The following is a 23,048-nucleotide window of genomic DNA, read 5'->3' as shown; positions in this document are numbered from 1 at the left end:
AAAACACTAAAACCAGAACTGCAGACATAGTGTATAGATACACACACATACATGTAAGTGCATCTGTCATATATGCACTTCAGACATGCTCGCTCAAGCCTCCCTCCCCGTGTTTGTCTTGTTTGGCTTAAGGTTCTTCTAAACGAGTCACCAAACTCACGTACATGAGCACTTCAGAGGCTTTGATTACATAGTTTCTTAATGGGTTCCAGACAGGTCTCGGCAGTGTGTATTCGCACCAGCCCAGCGGAGCCTTCCTTCCATCTGGCATGTTCTGTGTGTGGGGTCTGGGGGTGCCCGATGCCCGCTCCCCGGAGGCCCTCCTCCCTCTCCCCTCCTCCTCAGCACACAGGAACTGCAGGCTGCCGAGCAGAGCAGCCCTTGCCAGCCCTCCCGCCTTCACCGAGAGTCCGGGACTGGGCAGGGGCCGCAGAATGCTCCCGCCCTGTGCTCAGGCTCCACCTGTGCCCGCGTGCCCGCCCGGCCCCTTCCCTCCCGTGCTCTTCATCCTCTGGCATCTTCTTCCTCTCCATCTGGTGCTGCCCTGTGGCCATGCTCTGGGAGAAACTGGCTGCGTGTGTGCTGGAGGCAGTGGGCCCTGTCACGCCCTCTCTGGCCTTGGGCCCACCTTTGAGTGTCCCCCTCTCTCCCGCCCTGCCCATGGCCCCCCGCCCCTGCAGACTTCTTCGGGGGCGTGACAGGGGCTTGCTTGGCAGCCCGTGGCTTTGCCGCCTGCCCCGTCCTTCTCCCTGGCACTCCGGCTCTCTGTCCCTGCTGGCCGCAGCTCCCGTGTCCGGCCCCTGGCCCTCTGTCTCTGGCCGGGGCACCCCGCAGCTCGACGGGACTGGTGGCTTTGCTGCTTCTCTTTCAGCGCGAGGCCCCAGCGTGCATCTGCTGTAGCTCCCTTAGCCCGGTGCTCCTGGCCCCTCTCCTCTCCTCCCCTCCCCTCCTGCTTGCCAGCACCTCTGACCCCTTCCGTGGCCCCCTGCCCCTGTCCCGGGTGTCTGTGCCCCAGCCCTGGTTTCTCACCAGCTAACCCTGCACACTGGGCTGGAGCGATAGCACAGCGGGGAGGGTGTTTGCCTTGCACACAGCAGACCCAGGTTCGATTCCTTCACCCCTCTCGGAGAGCCCGGGAAGCTACTGAGAGTATCCCGCCCTCACGGCAGAGCCTGGCAAGCTCCCCGTGGCGTATTCTATATGCCAAAAACAGTAACAAGTCTCACAATGGAGACATTGAGGCTTGAGACCTCTCCTTATTCAGCCTCCTGTGAGAACACTGAAGTTTGGGTTCTGTGGTACTGTTAGCAGTGGTTTTTCATGCACGTAATTCCAGCACCACACCCATCACCCGGGTACCCACTCCCTCTCCAAGGACCCCAGTGCCCCCTCCACTTCAGATCCCCTCCCCAGCTCAGTGGTGTGGCTCAGACCTCCCTGCTCATGTGCTGCCTTTGGTTCTTTGTTGCTCCCTCGCTTTGTGTCTTTGAGTCCCACACCTGAGGGACCATTCTGTGTCCATCCCTTTCTTCTTAACTGACTTCGCTCAGCATAATATCCTCTACTTTCATCCGTGTTGCTGCAAATTGCATGGTTTTGGTTGTTTTTAGAGCTGCATAGTATTCCATTGTCTGTATATACCGTAACTTCTTACTGTCTTCGTTCATAGTTGGGCATTAGGGTTGTTTCCATATCTTGACTTTCACATGAACCTAGGTGTGCATAGAGCCTTTCAGATAAACATCTTTGCTTTTAGGGTATTGAACCAACAAGTCGTATGACCAGTATGGGTCATCTGGGCACTCCCTTCCTGCTTGATTGGAGAGAGCTCCATGTTGCTCCCATAGAGACTGAACCAGCAGGCATTCCCACCAACATGGGTGGGGTTCCTTTCTCCCCCCAAACATTGCAGTTTCCAGACTTTGGGATACAGGGTGCTCACAGCTTGTACCTTCCCCCCGTGACTGAATGGCCTCTGGGAGCACATCTCTGAGCCACAGAGCCACCACAGGAAGCCTGTCTGGAAACTGTTACAAAGAAGAGAATGATGTGTTTAGGATATGTATGAAGAAAATGAGCAGCATTGAGGAAAGCAGCGGTAAATCCAGAATAATATTTTTCCAAGTGAAAATAGGAACAATGTAGATTACTTAATTGTGCTTCATGAGGAAAATCTCTAAATCTGAGAGTAATGATTTGTTTACTTTTCATTTTTCAGTGTACTATATTTGGTCTCATGTTTGTTTCTAAAAGGATTTAAGATTAATTTTATAGTTAAAAGAACACAACCACAGTGTGACGCGTTGAAACTCATTTGGGCTGTATGCCAGTGCCAGGTTGGGCGTGACTTTCGCAGTTTCCAACTAATTCTTCTTTTCTTTTTAGGTTGCCGCTCGGTGCTACGTTGGCCGTACTTGGCACCCAGAATGCTTCACTCTCTGATGATGTATTGATAAGGGTCCCTTGCTAGAGTCTGAAGCAGGGTCTCCAGGTACGTGGCCTTTACCATTATATGGCATGGTTTTCAACGTCACCAGTTATTCCAGCTCCTGAATTAAACAAGATCCGATATGGAAAGCTTTGGAAAGCATGCCACATAATAAGCATGCCACTCTCTCAGCTCTGTATTATGATCAGCCGGACTCCGATTCACTCGGTCTAATGGAAGGATTGGAATGCTGGCCAGGAGCAGTCTCTCTTCCCCTGTGGGCAGGACGCATCGTTGATGGAAAAGCTTATTAGTTCATACTCCCCAAATAGCCCGCACATGAACTTTTAAGCTCTCCCATCTCTGCATCTCGTGGCCCGTGCCCCACGTTACCACCATGCTGCTTCTGTGGCTGGGAGGAATCTGACGGATGCAGGGCAGGTGGGGAGGGGCGGCCGCCCCCGCCCCAGAGCTGTGGCTGGGCTGAGACTGGAGTCAGGATCTCAGCGGACAGCCCCGGCTTGCTCGCCTCCGTAGGAAGTGGACACACTCGGGCTTCTGTGTGTCTCGGCGTGTGCAGATGTGCGCCTCGGGCACAGAGTGGAGGTGTAGGGAGTCCGGGCATGTGCGGACTAGGTACCAGGTAAGTTCATCAGCAGGGCCTCAGATGCAGGCCTAGAGCCCTCAGGGGGAAGACTGATCGCCTCACAGGTGCCGTGCCAAATGCCAGCGGGTACAGGGCTTGGATCCTCTACTCGGCCAGAGGCAGCAAGAGGCAGTGAGTGGGAAGTAGCGGAGGCCAGGCCGGGCCTCCGCTCAGTAAGATGAAAGGTATTGAAATTCACCGGTCACATTCTCTAGCAAGCGTAAGGTTTTATGAAACCAGACAATAAACTTGAGCCAGTGTTAAAGTTGTAGCCCTTTATTGCACTACAGGTGTTCTTGAAGTATATTCGTAAAAGCTTGTGACTTTGCAGTGATATGCATCATTGATTACTTGTATTACAGACATTCTTGGAGTGTATTCTTCAAAGTCTGTGACTTTCCAGTGGTATGCATTATTGATTATTTTTTGTACTTCACAGTAATTTTTAAACTTGTTTTTTATGGAAGTGGAGTTTTAGCGGTTTGAAAAAGGAAAAAAAAAGTGAACCAACTAAAATAATGCACATTGTCTCCTTTTTGATTTCTGTTGTATCTCTAAGCAGTCAAAACTGTTCTCTGTTTCGACATGATGCTCATAGTTTCACATGAAGAACAACCTTTAAAAGGTATTGCGTTTTGCTGTGTTCCTTTTCCCTCGCTATTTGACTTTTACTCTATACAAACCATAAACTAGAATTGACACCCATCTTACACGGAAGGAGTCACGGAACAAAACATTTGAAAGTAGAAATGATCTAAAAACCTGGCCGGCTGCGTGGCCACCCAAGTCGGTAGCTTCCTGCCTGCAGGGGCCACTGAGTAAAATATTCCCACAACGGACACGGGGTGGACCCCTGGGAGGCCATGATGTTCCCAGGAAGTCCCCCCGCCAAAAAAAAAAAAAGACAAGAGACGTATAGTTTCATTCTGGTGGAACTGATTTTAAGTTGATTGGAGATTTAAGGAACTTGGGAACATCCACCTGCCTGTTGAGTCCTGAAATCACTTACAAGTAGGTGACAAATCCTGAGTGTGGGCTCTGCGACAGGACACCGAGCAAGTGCCAGAGAGGGGACTGGAGCTGGCAGTCACTCTGGAGTGACAGCTGCACAAGAGCTCAGTGACCTGTCGGGGGTGGGGTGGGTGGTTCAGAGAGGCACAGAACTGAAATTCTTTCTCAAGCAGCTGGGACCAGTGGAGGAGCCACAGACTGATGGCTTGTCTCGTCAGGGTGGTCCCGGGCAGAGTGGAGGCTCTGGGGAAGTGGAGGAAGTGGGTGCCCCCGCTTTGACACTTTTGCCGCAGTAGTGAGCCTAGTCGACTTCAGCTGTGTGGGAAGACATGGAAGCGGCTGATCCCAGCTCCAGTTTGACCCTAGACTGTGTGGACGTAACGTTGGGTGGCCAGAGTGATGAATGACACGCAGAGTCTGGCGGGCACGTGGGCTCTGTCTTCTTTCCTCTGCTTAGCGCCCCTCGCAGTTTGGCACCCACACTGGACATTTGTGTCATCTGCCAGAACGCACGTCGCATGGTACTTGGCGACAGCTTCAGTTGCGTTCACTCTGCCGAAGCTGTTTTTGTTTGTTTGTTTTAGCTAATTAAAATCATCTTCCCTTCTTTACTTTGGTCTCAGTGCCTACTGGTCTTGCCTTACTATTTGGATTTCTTACAGATTCAGTGTGAGTGGTTGAAAAGTTCGAACGCAAAACCTGTATTGTGCTGTTTGTCATTTTAACAACGTTGGGCATTTCGTCAGAGAAAGTGAAGCTGTAGCCCCCAACTAGTTAGGTCCATTCAGACTGACTGTGTTCCCAGCCGGTGTGAAGCATTCTTGTGGCCCACCGTCCCTAGTTTCACAGTTTGGGAGATTGGCTGCTTTCAGATCACACTGACCCCATAAGCTGCCTTACCTTTTCACGCTACCCAGAACGCCAGTATTTTAGACGTCCTTTATACAGAAAGAAAGCAGATTGAATGTGGAGGGCCTCGAAGAGTCAGGAAAGTTTTGACTAAACTGTCTTCACTGTGTATTCAGATATAATTACTGTTCTTTATTCTCGAGCAGCATTGCTTTCTTTTTGTTCTCTGATTTTCCCGTTTGCAAAGATACGAATCGTCCTTTATGGGGAGAAAAAGTGCAACTGCCCCCAGTGAACCACCCTTCAGTACTTTATCTAAGACTGTCCATGTTTTAGACAGGGCTGAAGAGATGGTGCGGCGGTGAGGGCACTTGCCTTGCACCCAGCCCAGCCAGCTCCGATCCCCAGCACTCCTGTGGTCCCCGGAGCCTCCCCCGCCCCTGGGAGCGACTGATTGCAGGGAAAGCCCTGAGCACCGCTGGCTGAGGGTCAGTAGCCCCACCTCAAATAACATACATCAGGAGGGTACGGCTTTTGTCATCTCGTAGTTAAAATGTAGTGGTGACTCGTAAGTTACAGAACGTAAAATAACGGGAAAAGCCTTTTAACCTAATACGACATTTTCTGCTCCATAAAACCATCAAGGAAAATGTTTCTGACCTGGAAGATGAAGTTTGATTTGAATATTCCATCTGTAGCCTGTGGTCTGTTTGCTCTCTAGGTATACTCGAAAACCAGCAAACAGACATACCCGGCGCAGGATGGCCGAAGGGAGGTCCTAGCTGTGCCGAGGCTCATGTCATCTGTTGGTCAGCATATTGTTGACTTCCCCCGCTCTGTTGACTCGGGAAAGCCAGTGGGTCTGTCTGCTGTCTCCCTTGTCTCTTGGTTTTTGCTACTTGTGTAGTAAAAGTGAGTTTTCTGGGGCCAGAGAAAGAGTGTAGGGTTAAAGGTGTTCCAATTGGTCAACCTTAATTTTTTTTAAAATTTTCGTAACTACAGCACCTCATGCAGCAAAATGAATTTTCTGATATGCATCATTTCAGGCATAAAACGAGCTTTTCTGGCCCCTGCCACAGACCCAGCTTCCGCCCCTCACCACCCCTGCTCTCTCCTCTGCTTCCCCGTCACCGCCCCACCATTCAGGGGTGCTGGTGCCAGCTTATTCCGCGCTTGGATTTCTTGTTAGAAGCAGGGGCTGCGCTTGGAGCATCCACGTGTACTGTGCGATTTCTTAGCAGTCAGGTCCACCCAAGAACGCTCATCTCCTGCAACTCTCCGAGTATATTCCACCACTTTGGTCCTACCACTGCTGCTGCCTTTCAAAACTGCCTTTGTAGTGGTCGACGTTCAGGGATCAAATTGTGTCACGCTTTTTTCCCCTGGGCTCTAGTTGTCTGTTCTATCTTGTGTTTGCTCTAGTGATGGAACAAGCCTCTAGTTCAGTTCATTGCTAGAAAGCACTTGCCCTGCTTTAGTTTCCTTCATTCATTCGGCAAGAGTTTTCCTTCCTAGGGGCTGGAGTGATAGCACAGCGGGGAGGGTGTTTGCCTTGCATGCGGCCAACCTGGGTTCGATCCCCAGCATCCCATATGTTCCCCCTAGCACTGCCAGGAGTAATTTCTGAGTGCAGAGCCAAGAAGAACCCCTGAGCATTGCCGGGTATGACCTCCACCCCCCCCAAAAAAAAAGTTTTCTTTCCCTCCTTTTCTGGGAAGTATTGATGAATAAAAAATTAACAGAGCACCTGCCCCACTGTTCTCTGCAGTGTTTGTAATTTGCTGAAGATGTCAATAGCTTCCAGGTTCCCCCCACCCCTGCTTTTATTTTTCTTCTCTAATAACTGATTTTAAGACCTGTGAAAACTGAGTGCTGTAAGAACTATCATACAGAATCCAGAAGTGTTCTAAGTGTGCTGTTGCCTTAGTTCAGCCGTTTGTCTCCGAAATAGTTTATTTCACATTATTCAGAGTTCTGATCTGTTTTGTAAACATCAGTGAAAGTATTGACCGCTGGTAAGTTTCCTTTTGCAATTAACCTTAAAACATGAACTGTGAAAGTCATGTTTTAGGTAAATGTGGACGTTTTCTAAATTGCTTACTAATGGGAGTTTCTCGATTGACATAGGAAGAATGGCATTTTTGTTTTCGATGTCATTTGTCCTTAATTAGCAAAGTTTGATTTTGACTTAGCTATGAAAGACATATTATGGAAGGTAAGTATGGCAAAGTTCACAGCTATTAGAGAAGTTACTATCAGAACTGAGTAATTTCATGAAAACAGTCTAAGTATAGGCAGGCCTGTTCTTTTTGGCCTGTATCCTCAGAAGAATTCATCTTAGTAGACCTTCTGATGTATGATTCACTTTTGCTTGCTATTTTTCTATGTGAGTCACCGTTTCAGAATCTAAAACATAGAAGATAAATCTGTCTGGCAACACATGGTCTTCTCTTTAATTATTGTTTTTACATATACAAAGTTGCCATAGGAAGCAAAGGGTCTGTTCTGACGCTACAAAATATTCATAAGGTTTTCTGAAGCATCTTATAAGTGATTTGAAATCTGTGGCATATACATTTTTCCACAAAGCGTATGCTTTATGGTTCTTCAGATGGAGGCATAGAACTTTTAATTACTTAAAGCCAAATAACCCATCCTTGGAACATAGAAAGGAAAAACAGAGATACAAATTGTGCCTCGTAGACTTTTCAAAATAGCAGTCACCGTCCTGTCGAAGCGTGCCTTGTAGAGTCTGGAGAGAGCTCGGGGGAGGCGCCCTGTCTTCCTCAGTCAGCGCATCCCCGCACCGCTGGGTGCCCCCCAAACCAGAGCACCCCCTAAAGATTGCAGGCGTAAAGCAGGCTTTATTTTTCACATTTATTATATCAAGCTAAATAATAATGAACTCTGTCCAGCCCCTGGTTTCCTTTGTTTGGGAAGTAATTAGCGGTGCTCTAAGATGATTTGGCCACATGTAAGAACTCATAGCAATTAGGGTGAATTTAGGGAAATTAACCATGACTTAGAAATTGTGTTTTGCGTTAAAATTAATGAAAATTATGGCTTTATGTATTATTTTGTTTCAGACTGTAAAATGTGTAATGGGTAATTTGTCGGCTTGTCATACTTTAGATCAAGATAATATTGTTTTACACAAGATTGAAATACTGAGGTTCTAAAGGATTTTGATTGTTAATGACCGGGTGCAGTAAGCATGATGTTTTCATCTTTGAGATCTGTAGTAAAAATTATATCGGACCGGAAAAGAAGAAAAATATGTGTTAGTTGGTGATGATCAGTCGACTTTGGTTTTAGATACTTGTCAACCCGAATCATTTTCCACTCAAACATGATAGTTACTATTTTAACCATGGTTTAAACTATGTCAAATTTACTTTGCAAACTGTATCAGTTAAAAGACGCTCTTAAGTCTTAAATGTGTTTCCTTTGGGGCCTGACTTGGCAGCTCTGACAGAGAAGTAAGTACTAACTGCGCCTCCTTGTCTTTGTCCTCTGCACCCGCTCTGCCGGCCTGCCCTCCTGGCCCGGGCTAGTCCGCGGGACACGGGAGTCCGAGGCACGGTCTCCCTGTGCCCCCGTGTTGCCTTCCACGCCCCACTCTGAATTGCAGAGATGATGCTGGACACTCAGGTCCGTGACTTTCAGGTAGATGGTAGAGATGAGAACACGCCCCTCACAGGTGCTAGAGTAACTAAGTGCAAACACACGGGCTTCCATCCTCTAATAACCCCACCCAAAACCCAGTGTGTGCCCTGGGCAAGTAAGTATTTACAAAATTAATTTTATTGTTTTGCAATTTTTATGTGCAGAATTCAGTTCTTCCATTTATGCATGCCCTGTGCTTTCCAGAAGAATGGAGCTCTCGCTTTTAACTTTTTACATATCTTTTGTTGGCCTAAATTTTAATTTTTCTTGTCTTTCAAGCTATGAGAATAATGCTGCTTTCAAATATACTCAGTATTTTTGCATTGATGCTTGAATGCCACCTATTAAATATTAATACATCATCAAATTCTGTAAAGTACATCTGTAAAGTTCGTCTGGGGAGTTTAATCAAATTTATGTTTAGGACAACACCTAAAATTATTTTCAATAAAATATTATTGGTGGATATGGTACTTGAATCTTTTGATTAGGATTATCCCTCTCACATTCTTAATGATTATTTTTCAATATTCATCTTTAAAACAATTCAGAATTTACTAAGCTCTCTGTGCCCTGTATGCTCGATAACAGATAATACTAGTTCTTTCTTCCTTTTGACTATTGGTCTTTCACTTCTACTGGTGTAGCCAAGAATTACTAACCATTTTATTTTTATTTCTTTTTCAATGCATGTTCTTATTCTGCAGAAGATCATGCAACTGATAGGCAGTTTTAAGCTATTAATTATTTTTTATAGTGATCTCCTGAAGCCAAATGATGCTTCCTTTCTCATGACCCTTTCTCCTGTAGTAACCCTGTTTTTAATTTCCCCAGTTTGCTTCTGAACTCTTAAGAGCAAGGGTTTCTGTTGCATTTCAGCAGGCCTGGCAGGTTCTGAGGGGTGAGCTGGCAGGTGTTACAGGTGATGGAAGTCCAGTGCAGAGGTGCGTGTGGGTGTGTGAGTAGTGCTCCCAGGAGGAGCTACTGTTCTTGGGTGACATACCTCACACACACTTTCCAAGAGAGGCCTGAGTTGGGGGTGGATAGTACAGCAGGTAGGGCAGTTGCCTTGCAAGCAGCTGACCTAGGCTCAATCCCTGGCATTCTGTCTGGTCCCCCGAACCCATCAGGAGTGATCCCTGAGCTCAGAGCTACAAATGAGGCCTGAGCACTGCCAGGTATGGCCCCAAACAAACAAACAAACAAACAAACAAAAAAGACCTGAATTTATCTCTTCTGCAGTCACTAAGTGGAAAGAAGTTCTGACGAGTCACTTGACAGCTGGCTCCGCTGGTTATCCTAATACCCGTTTATCTCAGTGGGCAAGTTCATTTAAAAACCATATGGAATTTTGGAACCAAAAAGGGACGTCATTCAGCATCACAAAATGCCGTTTGTGTGGGTTTTGCTATTTCACTTTATTTCTGCATTTATTTGGTTGTGTAAGTGTGCTTAGAACTAATCATCAGCGGTTGGTGAGAATTAATGCATGACTCGGCGGTGGGATCTGGACCGAAGCATGCGCCATCACATTGCGACTCTTTGTCCTTTGTTTCCCGCCCTCCCTGTGCCGATTTCCATCAGAGCCTCGTCCATTCTTATTCTTTCTTCCATAGGTTGGCCAAAATGGGAAGGACTGGATTCCACTCTCTTCCACGAAGAGTCAATGGAACTGGCTAAAGCCACACTCCGAGGCTTTTTCCACCTGTCGTCAGGTAGGCATTCAGCAGAAATATCGGCGGTTTTGTGCATGCGCTTCACAGCCCTGTATTTAATGAAGATGCTATTATGAATGTGAACTTTCATTTGATTTTGAACTCAGAGCTGTCTATTTATACTTATAATGCACCTGTTACTTGATTAAATTTTGTAATATTTAAGATTAAAAGATATTATTTAGCCATTAAGAAAGTTCAGCTGGTCTCAGAAAAGTGTAATATTTGAAATCTGCAGTTCTCCATTGCTCAGTATGTACATGAAAGATAACAGAATTTATTTTCCATATTGAGTATGACTCACTACAACTCAATGTTGATATATCGTTTCATGGTGCACTTTTAATACACTTTTTTGGGGGGCCGGAAAGATGGTGACGAGGAGTTGTGGCAGGGCATGTGGCCTGCACTCAGCCAACCTGTGTTCAGACCCAGCCTCGCTCCGGCCCTGCACAACTGCCGGGAGTAGCTCCTGAGCATTGCCAGATATGGCTCCAATTCCTCCAACTGTTCCTAAGGCATAAAATACACTTTTCCCCCCAATAACTTAGAAGTCCTTTTTCTCAAATGGGATTCTCTACCCATTACGATTGTATTCCGTGACACACTAATGAGAGATCTGACCAGTCCATGAAATATTTCCAGTATTATCTACAGGGATTTCATTATTTTGCATTCCATGTTGATTTTGCCATGGGAAAAGTGAGCAGCTTTCACAGAAGCCTTGTTAGGAAATCACCTAGTCAAAAATGTTTTCGGAACCCCCTGTCTTGGCAGAATACGTTAAACCAACTTCCAGGTCATAGACTGACCACAGCAGAATAGCTCTGTAGGTGTTCCTGAGTGGCAGCGGGGCTGTCTCCAGATGGAGGTCATTTTTCAAAGCCCATGTCCCTAAGATTCAGAATTCCAAACCAGAAGGGACATGGGCTGTCAGCATTAGTAACATCAGTCGTCTTGGTTGTATCGTTGTCACTTTCCAACTGCAGGAGAGGCTTGAGACAGTTTGAACAGCACAACAACAGGCTTCCCTGTATCCACCTTCGGATGCAGGAAGAGCCCCCAACCCCACCCCATGGCTACCTGTGTGCTTTGCCTTTGAACAGGTTGGAATGAATAATCGATGTTTCATTTGGCTCTTTAGTCAACAGCCTGTTACATTACATTGCAATGGGAATGGATTGCTGGATGTACCCAGTGTCACTAAAGAAGAAAAATCCAATCCAGTGTCTTGTCAATCTGATAGCAAAATACACTGATGGGGCCAGTGAGATAATACAGCTGCTAGGACATTTGAACATTCTGACCCAGGTTCAATCCTCAGTGCCTTATGTGGTCTCGTGAGCATAGCCTGGAGCTGGCCCCGAGCACTGCAGGTGTGGCCCAAAAACAAAACAAATGGGCTGGAGTGATAGTATGGCAGAGAGGGCGTTTGCCTTGCAGACAACCTGGGTTCAATCCCTGACACCCCGTTTGGTCCCCCAAACCCACCAGGAGTGATGAGCACAGGGTCAGGAATAAGCCCTGAATGTAGCCAGATGTGGCCCCAAAACCAGAAACAAACAATAAGCAAAACCAAATAATATCAAAAAGCCAAACACACATGATGTTTTTTTTTAAAAGAGTTTCCTTTTCTAATTATAACTAGGTTGAAAAATCCATCTCACCAGTGTTTAATTATATTCATTTAGTCATCATTAAAATAGTTTCACCTTTAAAACGTAGTCAATGTTTTATTGGTTTTTGTTTGTTTGTTTTTTCTTTTTGCGTCACACCCGGCGATGCACAGGGGTCACTCCTGGCTCTGCACTCAGGAATTACCCCTGGCGGTGCTCAGGGGACCGTATGGGATGCTGGGAATTGAACCCAGGTCAGCCTTGTGCAAGGCAAATACCCTACCCACTGTGCTATCACTCCAGCCCCTGTTTTTTTTGTTTGTGTGTTTGTTTGTTTGTTTTCAACATAGCCACCGTTTTAGAGTCATCTCTTTAACGTTGGAAAAAGAGGCCACAGACAAATGAAGACATTGTTACACTAGCTTCATGAACCTGGAGGGATTTAGCTCTTTCAGATAAATCTTGCATCTTTCGGGAGTTGATTTTCTTACTCTGGAGAAGTGCAGTTGCTAATATTTGCTGTCTCTTGTCTATGACTGACCAAAGGTTTTGATCAACTTAAATTTGGGGGTTATACATAACTGCAATCCAATCTGTCCAAATCACTCCTTCTCCCAGGAAGAATTCAGACACTGTGGCACAGCATTTTACCATCCTGAAACAACTCCTTCGTGCTGTCCCCTTGCACGGGGTGCTGTGTCGTGGGCGGGAGGTCCCTGTGTGTGGTTTCCACAGGTTTCTGGTTTCTCAGAAACACCCCCCCTACCCAGGCCCTGGCTCAGCCCCTGACCCGGAGGGCTCAGTGCCCAGAATTTGTTTCCCACGATGTGAGAAGCAGAGAAGAAAGTTATTCAAACAAATCTGTCCTTTGAGATAAAAAGAGCCAGGGTTTTCACCTGATGCAGCATCAGAAACTTGAGGCTGGAACTCTATAGTTCAGCAGGGAGGGCATTTGCCTTGCATGCACTGACCCGAGTCCGATCCCCAGCATTGCAGATGATCCCTGAAGCACTGGAGGTCCCTGAGCACAGAGCTGGGGGTAAATCATGAGCACCACCAGCCTGGCTAAAAAAAAAAAAGAAACATAAAAAATAAAAGCTTCATCATTCAAGGGCTAGAGCATCAGTGCAGTGGGTAGGGTGTCTGCCTTGCACATGGCTGACCTGCATCCAGTCCCCGGCACCCATAGGGTCCCCCCGGGCCCGCCAAGAGTGGAGAGCCAGGAGTGAACCCCAAGCACAGTCACGGGTGCCCAAAAGACTAAAAGAAGCAAAGCTGACCCATTGCAGATCCCATTATAAAGATAATTTTTCTTCCTACTAGACTCAGGACCGTGAGAACACAGGCAGAAACAGGGAGTTTCACTCTGGGGGCTTGCATTCAGCCCCCCCGCTCTACGCAGTGCTGCTTCCATGGACTCAGTTCCCGAGGCGCCTTCCAGAGTTTTCTCTCAGTTGCGTGTACCTCTGTGCCCGTAATAGAGTCTGACTAGAAGCAGCACACACAAATCAAACGCACTTTTGAGCTTTGCAAGATTCGCAGAAACATTTTTATGTTTTTAGTCCAAGTTCCATCATCCAGCTCTTGCGTCAAGTGAAGCCCATTTTCAGGACCATGATTCGATGCGCCCCCGAGTGCTCGGGGAGTCTCTGCTGGCTTTCCCCAAGGACAAGCTCATGCGGAGGGAGTCAGGAGTCTGTGTCAACTGTCCATCCTGAGCAATGCATTAATATGTTTCTTGGCAAGTGGAAAGAAACCCACAGATATTACATTAGACCAGCTGAATCCATTTATGATTTCTTTTTTAACTCGAAAGCATCACATAGCAAGTAAAAAAAAAAAAAACTTTTTTAAAATTAAGTTTACTTACAAACTAGTTGTTTCTTTATTTTTTTTTCCAGTCCCTTTTTGCTTTCTTTTCCGACCACATGAAACTTGAGACGCCACCTAACGCTAAATCACTTAGTGGAGTTGGGCGGTCCCCAAGTGTCCTACAAGAAGGCCTGCTTTAGGCCACGATGGCCACTGTCATTCCTGGTGACTTGTCAGAAGTGAGAGATACCCAGAAAGTCCCTGCAGGGAAACGTAAGCGCGGTGAAACCAAACCCAGGAAAAACTTTCCTTGCCGGCTGTGCGACAAGGCCTTTAACAGTGTTGAGAAATTAAAGGTGCACGCATACTCCCACACGGGGGAGAGGCCCTACCCGTGCACGCACCAGGACTGCAGCAAGGCCTTTGTCTCTAAGTACAAATTGCAAAGGTACTCGCCTCTCCTTGTCTTCTGGCTTCTGCTTTCTGTCATGTTTGGCCGTGTGGGGCCGTCGTGAATGTCTGTGTTTGTCTACACACTTCTCCGCCGGACGCGCAGCGAGGAGAATGTTTGCGTAGCTTAGACTCGGATTTGGGGAACCTCAGCTGCAGGCTTTTTAATGTCTTTTGGTTATCTTTGGAAGTTTTTTTGTTTTGTTTTTTTTTTTCCTAACGATCGCTAAGCTATGCCTAGTGAGAGTCGAGCGTCCTCACGGCCCGGAGACGTCGCTCCGGGTGAAGCGTGTGGACCTGTGCGTGAGCAGCGCTGCCGCCTTGCCTGCACGCTTTCCTAGACAGCGGCGGGGGGGCCCGGCAGCGCGGTGGCCGCGGCTCGGCCGCGGGGTAGGCCTGTCCCCTCGCTCTGCTTGCCGTCCGTGTCTCGTGTTCTCTAGACGCGCAGTGCTCGAGCAGCTCGGTCCGAGCCGTAGTAGCGTAGCAGCCGTTGGCGACGGGGGCTCCCGGCGGCCGCGGGCAGGGCACTGACCACCTCTGTCTGTGTTTCAAGGCACATGGCCACCCACTCTCCCGAGAAAACCCACAAGTGTAACTATTGCGAGAAAATGTTCCACCGCAAGGACCACCTGAAGAACCACCTGCACACGCACGACCCCAACAAGGAGACCTTCAAGTGCGAGGAGTGCGGCAAGAGCTACAACACCAAGCTGGGCTTCAAGCGCCACCTGGCCCTGCACGCGGCCACCAGCGGCGACCTCACCTGCAAGGTGTGCCTGCAGGCCTTCGAGAGCACAGGCGTGCTGCTGGAGCACCTCAAGGCGCACGCCGGCAAGGCGTCGGGCGGCGTCAAGGAGAAGAAGCACCAGTGCGAGCACTGCGAGCGGCGCTTCTACACACGCAAGGACGTGCGGCGCCACATGGTGGTCCACACGGGCCGGAAGGACTTCCTGTGCCAGTACTGCGCCCAGCGCTTCGGCCGCAAGGACCACCTCACGCGCCACATGAAGAAGAGCCACAGCCAGGAGCTGCTCAAGGTCAAGACGGAGCCCGTAGACTTCCTGGACCCGTTCACGTGCAACGTGGCGGTGCCCATCAAGGACGAGCTCCTGCCCGTCATGTCCCTGCCGTCCAGCGAGCTGCTGGCCAAGCCCTTCCCCAACACGCTGCAGCTGAACCTCTACAACAGCGCCTTCCCGTCCATGCCCAGCTCGGGCGCGGCCCACCAGATGATCACCACGCTGCCCCTGGGGGTCACCTGCCCGCTGGACATGGACGCCGTGCACCCACCCCACCACCTCGCTTTCAAGTACCCCTTCGGTTCTACCTCATACGCCATCTCCCTCCCGGACAAGGAGCCGCCGCTGAAGGGCGAGCTGGAGAGCTACCTGATGGAGCTGCAGGCCGCCGCGCCCGCCGCCGCCGCCGCCTCCTCCTCCTCCTCCCAGGACGCGCAGGCCGCAGCCCCGGCCAAGGCGGGGCCCGAGCCTCCGGGCGCGTCCCCCGAGGAGGCCGCCGGCGACCTGGCCCTGTCCAAAAGCTCCCTCTCCATCGGCGACCCCTTGGGCACGCCGGCGCTGGACTTCTCGCAGCTCTTTAACTTCATCCCGTTGAACGGCCCCCCCTACAACCCCCTGTCGGTGGGCAGCCTGGGCGTGGGCTACTCCCAGGAGGAGGCGGCCTCGCCTGGGGCCCCGCTGCCCGCGGCCAGCCAGGAGCTGCAGGAGGCGGCCAGCACGCTGGGCCTCGGGCCCCTGCACTCGCTGTCTGCAGCCTTCGGCAGCAGCCTGGGCACCAGCACCACACTACCCCGCTTCCACCAGGCCTTCCAGTGACGCCCCCGGCCAGCGTTCCTCTCCGTTTCCTTCAGAGATAACGCGTAGCCCTGCCTTAGAGGAACGTGTTTATTTTAGTGCCTACGTAAAAGACAGTTATGAAAATCTCCGCTTTTGTATAGTCCCAGTTTTCGTCAAGCCAGTATAAGATAGAAACTAGCTTTCTCAAAAGCGCTTTGGAGCCATTTGTGTTCAGTCATGTTTACTCGGGTGTTCTCTTTGTCCTGACTCACTGCCAGGGGCCATCCTTTCAGATTCTTCTCAGTACCGGAGTTTCGTCAGTATCCATCACGTCTTACCAACGCACCAGTTCTCTCAAATCTTCAGATTCTAAATGTTTGTTCCCGCACCGAAGAGTGGCTCTGCCTTTTGAAGCCTGGCTACTTAGTAAGTTTGCAACCGAATGTAAATTTTTTATATGTATCAATAACCCGAGAGTTTTTAGAAATCTTTATACGCCTCTGAATGGATTCGTAATCAAAGATCACAGATGAATGAAGAATCCACTTTGGAGAAATAACCAACATTTCTTTTCTTTTTTTTAATTTTTTTTCGTATACCATAACTTCGGGTCAGTATATTTTTGAAGGCTTGCTGTTGTCTGGTCAAATATTTTTTGTCTTTATTATGTGCATATAAAGAAAACAAGACCTAAACGCAAAGCATTAGTCTTGATAGCGAAGAGAGAAAGGCTCTCGTGCAGTGCCACGGCACGTGGCTTTCTGTGTTAGCATCAGAGCTGGCCTTAGATTAGCCCACGGGTTCTTCTGCCATGGTGCAGACTTTCTGCTCCCTTTCCACCCAGCAATACTAATAATCTCTGGCATCGGAGTCTCCGGAATGATTGCACAGCTCTTTCTTAGTCTTTTCCACCTTCCGTGGCCAAAGGGTGGGTCAAGTACAACCAGCAGTTTTCTCTTGACAGTCTTTTCCAGGATCTTGAGCCTCCGTGGGAGACAGAGCCAGGATGCACTGTCTCGGCTGTGCAGGGCAGGAGAGATGTCAAAGCGGGAAGATGCGCGAAGCACACAGGTCAACTCGGGGGCTCCACTAGGCTTCGTGTCCCTGATTGCTGAGGGCAGAAACTGGACTCTTAGGAGTGAAGCAGAAAGTCTGTCGTTTCATCACTCAGTGAGATTTTCTTTCCCTTAAGAGTCAGCAGCAGAGAACTAGCCTTGCCCCCGTGGTACCTCTTTTACTCATGTTCGTTTATCTTTTCCTTGGCCGTTTTCAGATGAAGAATTTTAAAAGTTAGATGCCTTAGAAAAAAACTCTTTGAGGAATGACCACAAAGTTTTATAAGCAGCTGAAAAATATATACAGTCAAACCCCACTTTTACACGCCTCTGAGACATGGAGTAAATGCTGCAAAGAAGAATTTATAGAGGGGAAGAGAAAGTCAAACACGCACTGTCTTAGCTCACGTCAAAGTAACAATCAGGATTCTCATGTTCACTGAAGAAAATCATGATTGCAGGCGTTCTTCTTGGTAGACAAACACCAGAATCTCAAAGATCACATTGTAATCATCTTCCTAAGTCTTGGTCGGCACATCAGCCCAAGAAGCATGGTCTGTTAAGCACTTGCTAACACCTTATTTGGGAACCCTGTTGTTGGGGTGGGGGGTGGGGCGCGGCTTTAGAGAAAACTATATGTCTCTTTTAAAAAGAAAAAAAAGGAAAAATATTTTTTGAGCACTCATTAGCCCTATACGGAGGTGTCTTTCCCTCCTGTATAGGACCAATTATTACTGCAGATTGCAGTGTTTACCAAGAATTTCTAAAAATGAGTGCAGATCACTGAATATAATACATTATTTAAAATATTGGGGGAGTGATATGATTTGTGGAGAAATGTACATTGTAATGGTGTAAATGGGGGTTTCACTCTATATATTATAAATATATATATATATACACACACTATATCGCACTTCATAGAGTCAAGAGTTCCTCTCAAGGAGCTTTGGCTCCTGATATTTTATCATGCTCCGATTTTTTTTTAATCCTAGGAGCAGTAGTTTTTATACTTATGTATTTAAATTTTATTATTAAAAATTACATTTTATTAAAAAAAGTGTGTTCCAAAGGCATTAAAATTATATATGTTAAGGAAATGCATTTAAAAAATTTTTTTTCAAACTGCTCCTAAGCTTTTGATTAGGAGAATATTTGCTCTGAAAGTAGGCTCTGAGCGCGGCTTCGGTCCTGCTTCCGTTGGTTTCTGTGAAACAGATTGCTTACCTAAATCACTAGTTGAATGATTAGTGTTCAATATTGCTTTAATCACCATTTTAAAACAAGGAAAAAGAAATTTGGTGACAGAGCACATAGAACTAGAAAACCTATTTTTAAAATAGTAAACAAAAAAAAAAGCACTCGTGTCTACAATTTGCTTAAAAAGAAGTCAAATCGAGGAGCGGAGACGTTGGCCTCAGTAGGCTGTATTTTACTACTAGTGAAAGATTAAAAGGGAGTACCAGAAATGATGAAATGAAGCATCGTGGAAATTCGGGCAAGCGCCTTAAAGGTAAATATATATATATTTCTCGCCTAATTCCCACCCTGCATAGAATTTAATTCCCTGGAGGCACATCTCTTAGGGCACCAGTGTCAAAACTGGTGTCTTCAATTTCTTCAGGACACTCTTGGCCTAGAACTGCCCCACTGACTTAAAATAACACTTCCAAGAAAGGGGGAATTCGGCTGATTTGTTTTTAAAACTGACCATAGAGGTCACTAAACCCTTTTTTGAGAGAACTTTAATAAAGATGAGGCAAACTCATTTGTTTTAATTGCACATGGTCTAACAAGGATGTAATGCAGAATTGGCTCTTTTTTTTTTCTTTTTGCCTAGAGAAAAAGAGATGACAGTTGTTTCATGTCAACTCCATGTGATTAAAAATTACTGCCGTTCTGTTTTTATTTTCTGGTCACAAGAATCATCACCCTTGATTTCTGGTAGTGCCTTTGCTTCGCAAAAATAAATAAAAGGGATTGTTATTAAGCAAATATTAGGGTCTCAGACAAGATATTGAACCTCATTCAGTTTGAACTTCCACGTGTGTGTACGGCTTCGGTCCCCAGACCTGGAGGCTGGAATGTGGAAGGATCTCAACACTGTAAGCAATACTCTTCCTTGATGTATGCAAGTATCTCTTACAAATCTGCCTTCTAGAACCCGATCCCCGAGTTCAGTGTTTCAGAACTTAGCTGGTCCTTAGCTGGTCCAGCACCACCTTTCACAGCTTTCCGTTTATTTCCTGTTCCCTTCAGGTGACAGGTTTTTGCCTGTTTGTTGCTTGTCCTTCGTAATTCCCAGTCATGTATGGAGTATAGTGATATATTGCGTTAATTTGGACAGTAGCGGTTTTTAAAAACCATATGCTGACTGAAACATGAGCCAGAGCTGTTTGCTTTATTAAGCTAATAATGAATGTTAGAGAGCACATATTTTCAGGATGTTCATCTAGTAAGCAATATGCATATTTAGGCCAATATTTTTTTAAAAGAGCTTGGTCAACCTCTATACTACACATATTACAAGATATAGCACTTTCAAAACGAATCTAAATCTTTACAGAAACTTTCTTATAGGTGATGCCTTTTGTTTTAAGACTTACTATAATTTGTTTCAAGTGCCATTAGATGATATATATATGTATATATATATGTAGGCCTTTGATATATAATGCTTTGTGTTCAGAAATGGTAGGTGGTATTTTAAACAGGTACATTTTTACAGTGTTCTCTTACCAATTTGCTCTATTGCACAGAATCAGTGTGTGTCTTTTCATAAGGTTTTACAATGGTTTATTTTTTTACAAGGTTTACGTGTCTCAAAAACACACTGTCTTCCCAGTATGTAAGTTAAGAAAAAAATACCAGTTCCCCCAAGTTGCTTCTAGCCTACTGAGATCCACGTGATGCTGGGGAGGTCTTTTCAACATCGAGTATTCTTCATTAGCAACCGCAGACTGTTACCTCTCACACACAAGTCCCGGCTGTCTTATCTGTACAACACTGTGTCGGACGTAGATCACGTCTGGTGGTTCCACAACTCCACACAAGTGGTACGGTGCAGTTTTGTGCTCATAATCCATATAGAACTCCTTTGCAATCACACACACACACACACACACACACACACACACACGGCAAATGATGCTGCCAGCAGAGGAAAGGCATGTTTGGGTTACCTTATGGTCCTGACACGGCGTCATCCAGCACCGGAAGTTGGCAGGCAGTGTCTTTGATAGCGATCTGGCTCTGGAAATGACAGGATGTTGCTGATGGGTAAGACTTCCTTGTGTAAGCTTCAGTGGTACAGACGAACCCGAATGAATGTCCTCTCCTCAGAAACTCTCCTTCAATGTCACGTTGGGTCATGCTGCTAATGCAACTTGGGCTACAACTCTCCATGGTGCTACAAACTCCTCTGTCTCGTTCAGTTGTATTTTTTTTTAATCCATAGACAAAAAGGACTTCCTTTAGTGTAAAGGTGTACATTATATTTTTATACTGTGACTTCATTTGTCAGTGACAGACTTTGACACCACCCACCACAATGTATTTTGTGTGCACTTACAGAAGGAATTCTCAGTGCAAATGTTACCAGAACAAACCCAGCTTTTGTCCAGAAGGTGACTGTAATTCAATATGATAAATGGGCTTTGTGATATGGTGTGGAGTGAGGAACAAGCCTTGTGTTACTAACAGCCCTTTGAATTGAACAGAAACTTGGAATCCATTCGGAAATGGATTGCATCAAGCCCGGACATAAGCTGGACTGCTCAAATGTATTTTTAGCTGATGCAGAAGTGTTTGAACTAGTACCTAAAAACGTTCTAATGGTAAAGTTTTGAGTTAAATAGAAAAGAAAAAAAAAATCTGCATTCCATGCTGAATTTTGTATATTTTTATTGCATTTAAAGTTACTATTCTGTGATATTGGGAAATCAAGTGGCTTATCCTGTATATCATGTACTTAAAATGTATTCACAAACTACTGTTGTATTTGTATAAAATATAGACAAAGATCGTATTTTCTGTGTGCGTAAGCTCTGTACAATAACCATCACGTTGGGACGCTGCAGTGATACATTTTAAACATCCACACCCAAAGAAGCAGGCTATTTATTGCCCAGTTTTACCCAGATATAAAATATTACTTGCTGCTAATTAAGTAATAGTACTGCAGCTTTTGGTGGCGTACAGTGTTAATGTTTGCTGTGAGAAAAAAAAAAGATATGTGAACTCCACAAAATATATGAATAAAATTATAGAATGGCTTCAGTTAATATAGATTTTCCTGAAATTTTAATAGGTGATACATTTTTATTCGGTATAATTTTTTCTCCTTCACTTTGAATTTTAAATATTTTCTCATTTGATTAACATGAGATTCCAGTAGCTGTCTCTAGAACAGTACTTTGTTATTAAAATGAAATGGAGTGTTCTAGAGGGTTTTTTGTTTTGTTTTAAAACTTTTGTACCTTTAAAGGAAGGATATAAATTGTAAATAAAAATATCAGAACATGTTGCATCAAAACTTTAATCCCGGTGAGCATTTCAAAGAGAACTCTACACACATTTCAGGAATGTATAAGTGAAGAATGTTTCTTACTCATGAGATAAAATTGGCATTAAGCATTCCTCTGATACCTTTTTTCCCCCTGTCAGTACTATAAATTATCCTTTCACAAGTTCCTTTGGGGGCTGTTTGTCAAACATTCTGTGAAAACCCGCCCTTGTTAATTCACCTGGACCGGAACAGTGAATAGCATCCATATCATTTCATGTAATACTTACTCATCACTTAACTAATAATGCAGCTTCAGAAAATCTGATGTTCATTCTAAAATTCTGTGACACCATCGGGGAGTGGAGTGTGAGAGAAATCTGCTCTCTTCCCCAGAGCCTTCCTTCAGTAGGGTCAGATTCCTCTTTTTGACTTGCCTACAGGAGGAAACGTTCTTCACTGTCGCCCTGGGAAGCTTAACTACTGTGAAGTATTTAAGTTTTGAACCCTGCCCACTTGCCTTTTGTTTTAATAGACAGAAACGATCAAGTCCTGCAAAGTTTCTGCCTAAAACCGAAAACAAGGAAACCCAGGATGTCCCGACGTTCCCTACAGCTATGGTCAACACAGAGGTTACCGTGGGTCATAAATCTGCTCCGAAGAGGTCTTTGGGCGAGTGTGATGGTTAATTTCATGTGTCAACGTGGCCAGGCGGCCCTATCCCATCCCTGTCTGCTTGAGTCCAACACCGTGTCTGGGGGGGTTGCTGGGAGGGTCTTAGTGGATCAATGTCAGCCATCAGTTGGTGGATTTCTTAAGGGTGTTTGTTCTCCTTCCCCTTCGCAGTTGCTGTTTTGGTTTGTGTTTGTTTCCGCAGTGGTGGCATTCGCACACATCCCCAGCTCCGGTGCTCAACCACGCTTGCACTTCGGTGGCCGTGCGGGCACGCGCACACTGGGACTGACACCGCACTCTCACGGAGGCACACGCTCTGGCGGCGGTGCTTGCTGGGGGCCGAGAGTCAGCTGATGGTAAAGCAAGCAAATGACTGCAGAGAGTGTGGGGTGGGCCTCGTCTAATCTGTTGAGGGGCCCTCGTGAAGAGCGCCTCCTCCTGCAGGTGGGAATTCAGCCTCCAGGATTGCCTTTGGAATTGAGCAACAGCATCAACTCTTCCTGGGTCTCCAGCCTGCCCGCCTCCCCGGCACCTTCTGGACTTGTCCACCTCCCAGTCACATGAGCTAATTTCTTGCAATAAATTTGTATGTACGTGTCCTATTGGTTCCGTTTCTTTGGGGACGAACAGTTCGTTTTGGCTCTCGAGGGGAGTTGATTTTACCCTGATGGAAATGGTAGATTCTCTCTCATATACTGTCTGGGCAGTAAACAAGTTCTGCGGGGTGGGGTGGAGAGAATGAAAGAGCAGATTACTTAGTGGGGGTTGTTTCCCTGAATGAGTTCTCAGGATCTCCTTCCCTTTTACTAGTTTTGCTGCCATTTT

The 23,048-nt window shown here is 46.4% G+C and overlaps 1 protein-coding gene across 3 annotated transcripts in view; it reads left to right on the top strand.

Moving 5' to 3' along the window:
- PLAG1 (PLAG1 zinc finger) overlaps window positions 1-22,820 on the top strand; it is a 45,272-nt gene extending 22,452 nt beyond the window's left edge. For 2 of the 3 annotated variants that reach the window (XM_055124922.1, XM_055124923.1), the window contains exons 2-5: window positions 2,386-2,491; window positions 10,217-10,315; window positions 13,833-14,191; window positions 14,747-22,820. In XM_055124922.1, coding sequence (XP_054980897.1) covers window positions 13,950-14,191; window positions 14,747-16,028 — 1,524 coding nt within the window. In that variant the 5' untranslated portion in view covers window positions 2,386-2,491; window positions 10,217-10,315; window positions 13,833-13,949 and the 3' untranslated portion in view covers window positions 16,029-22,820. Of the gene's footprint in view, window positions 1-2,385; window positions 10,316-13,832; window positions 14,192-14,746 lie in introns of all 3 variants that reach the window. The other variant, XM_055124924.1, reaches the window with a different exon arrangement.
- Window positions 22,821-23,048: the final 228 nt, after the last annotated feature.

This window comes from Sorex araneus, chromosome 2 (genome assembly GCF_027595985.1).
Source record: "Sorex araneus isolate mSorAra2 chromosome 2, mSorAra2.pri, whole genome shotgun sequence".
Taxonomy (NCBI): domain Eukaryota; kingdom Metazoa; phylum Chordata; class Mammalia; order Eulipotyphla; family Soricidae; genus Sorex; species Sorex araneus.
This window is presented reverse-complemented; position numbering and strand designations above follow the sequence as displayed.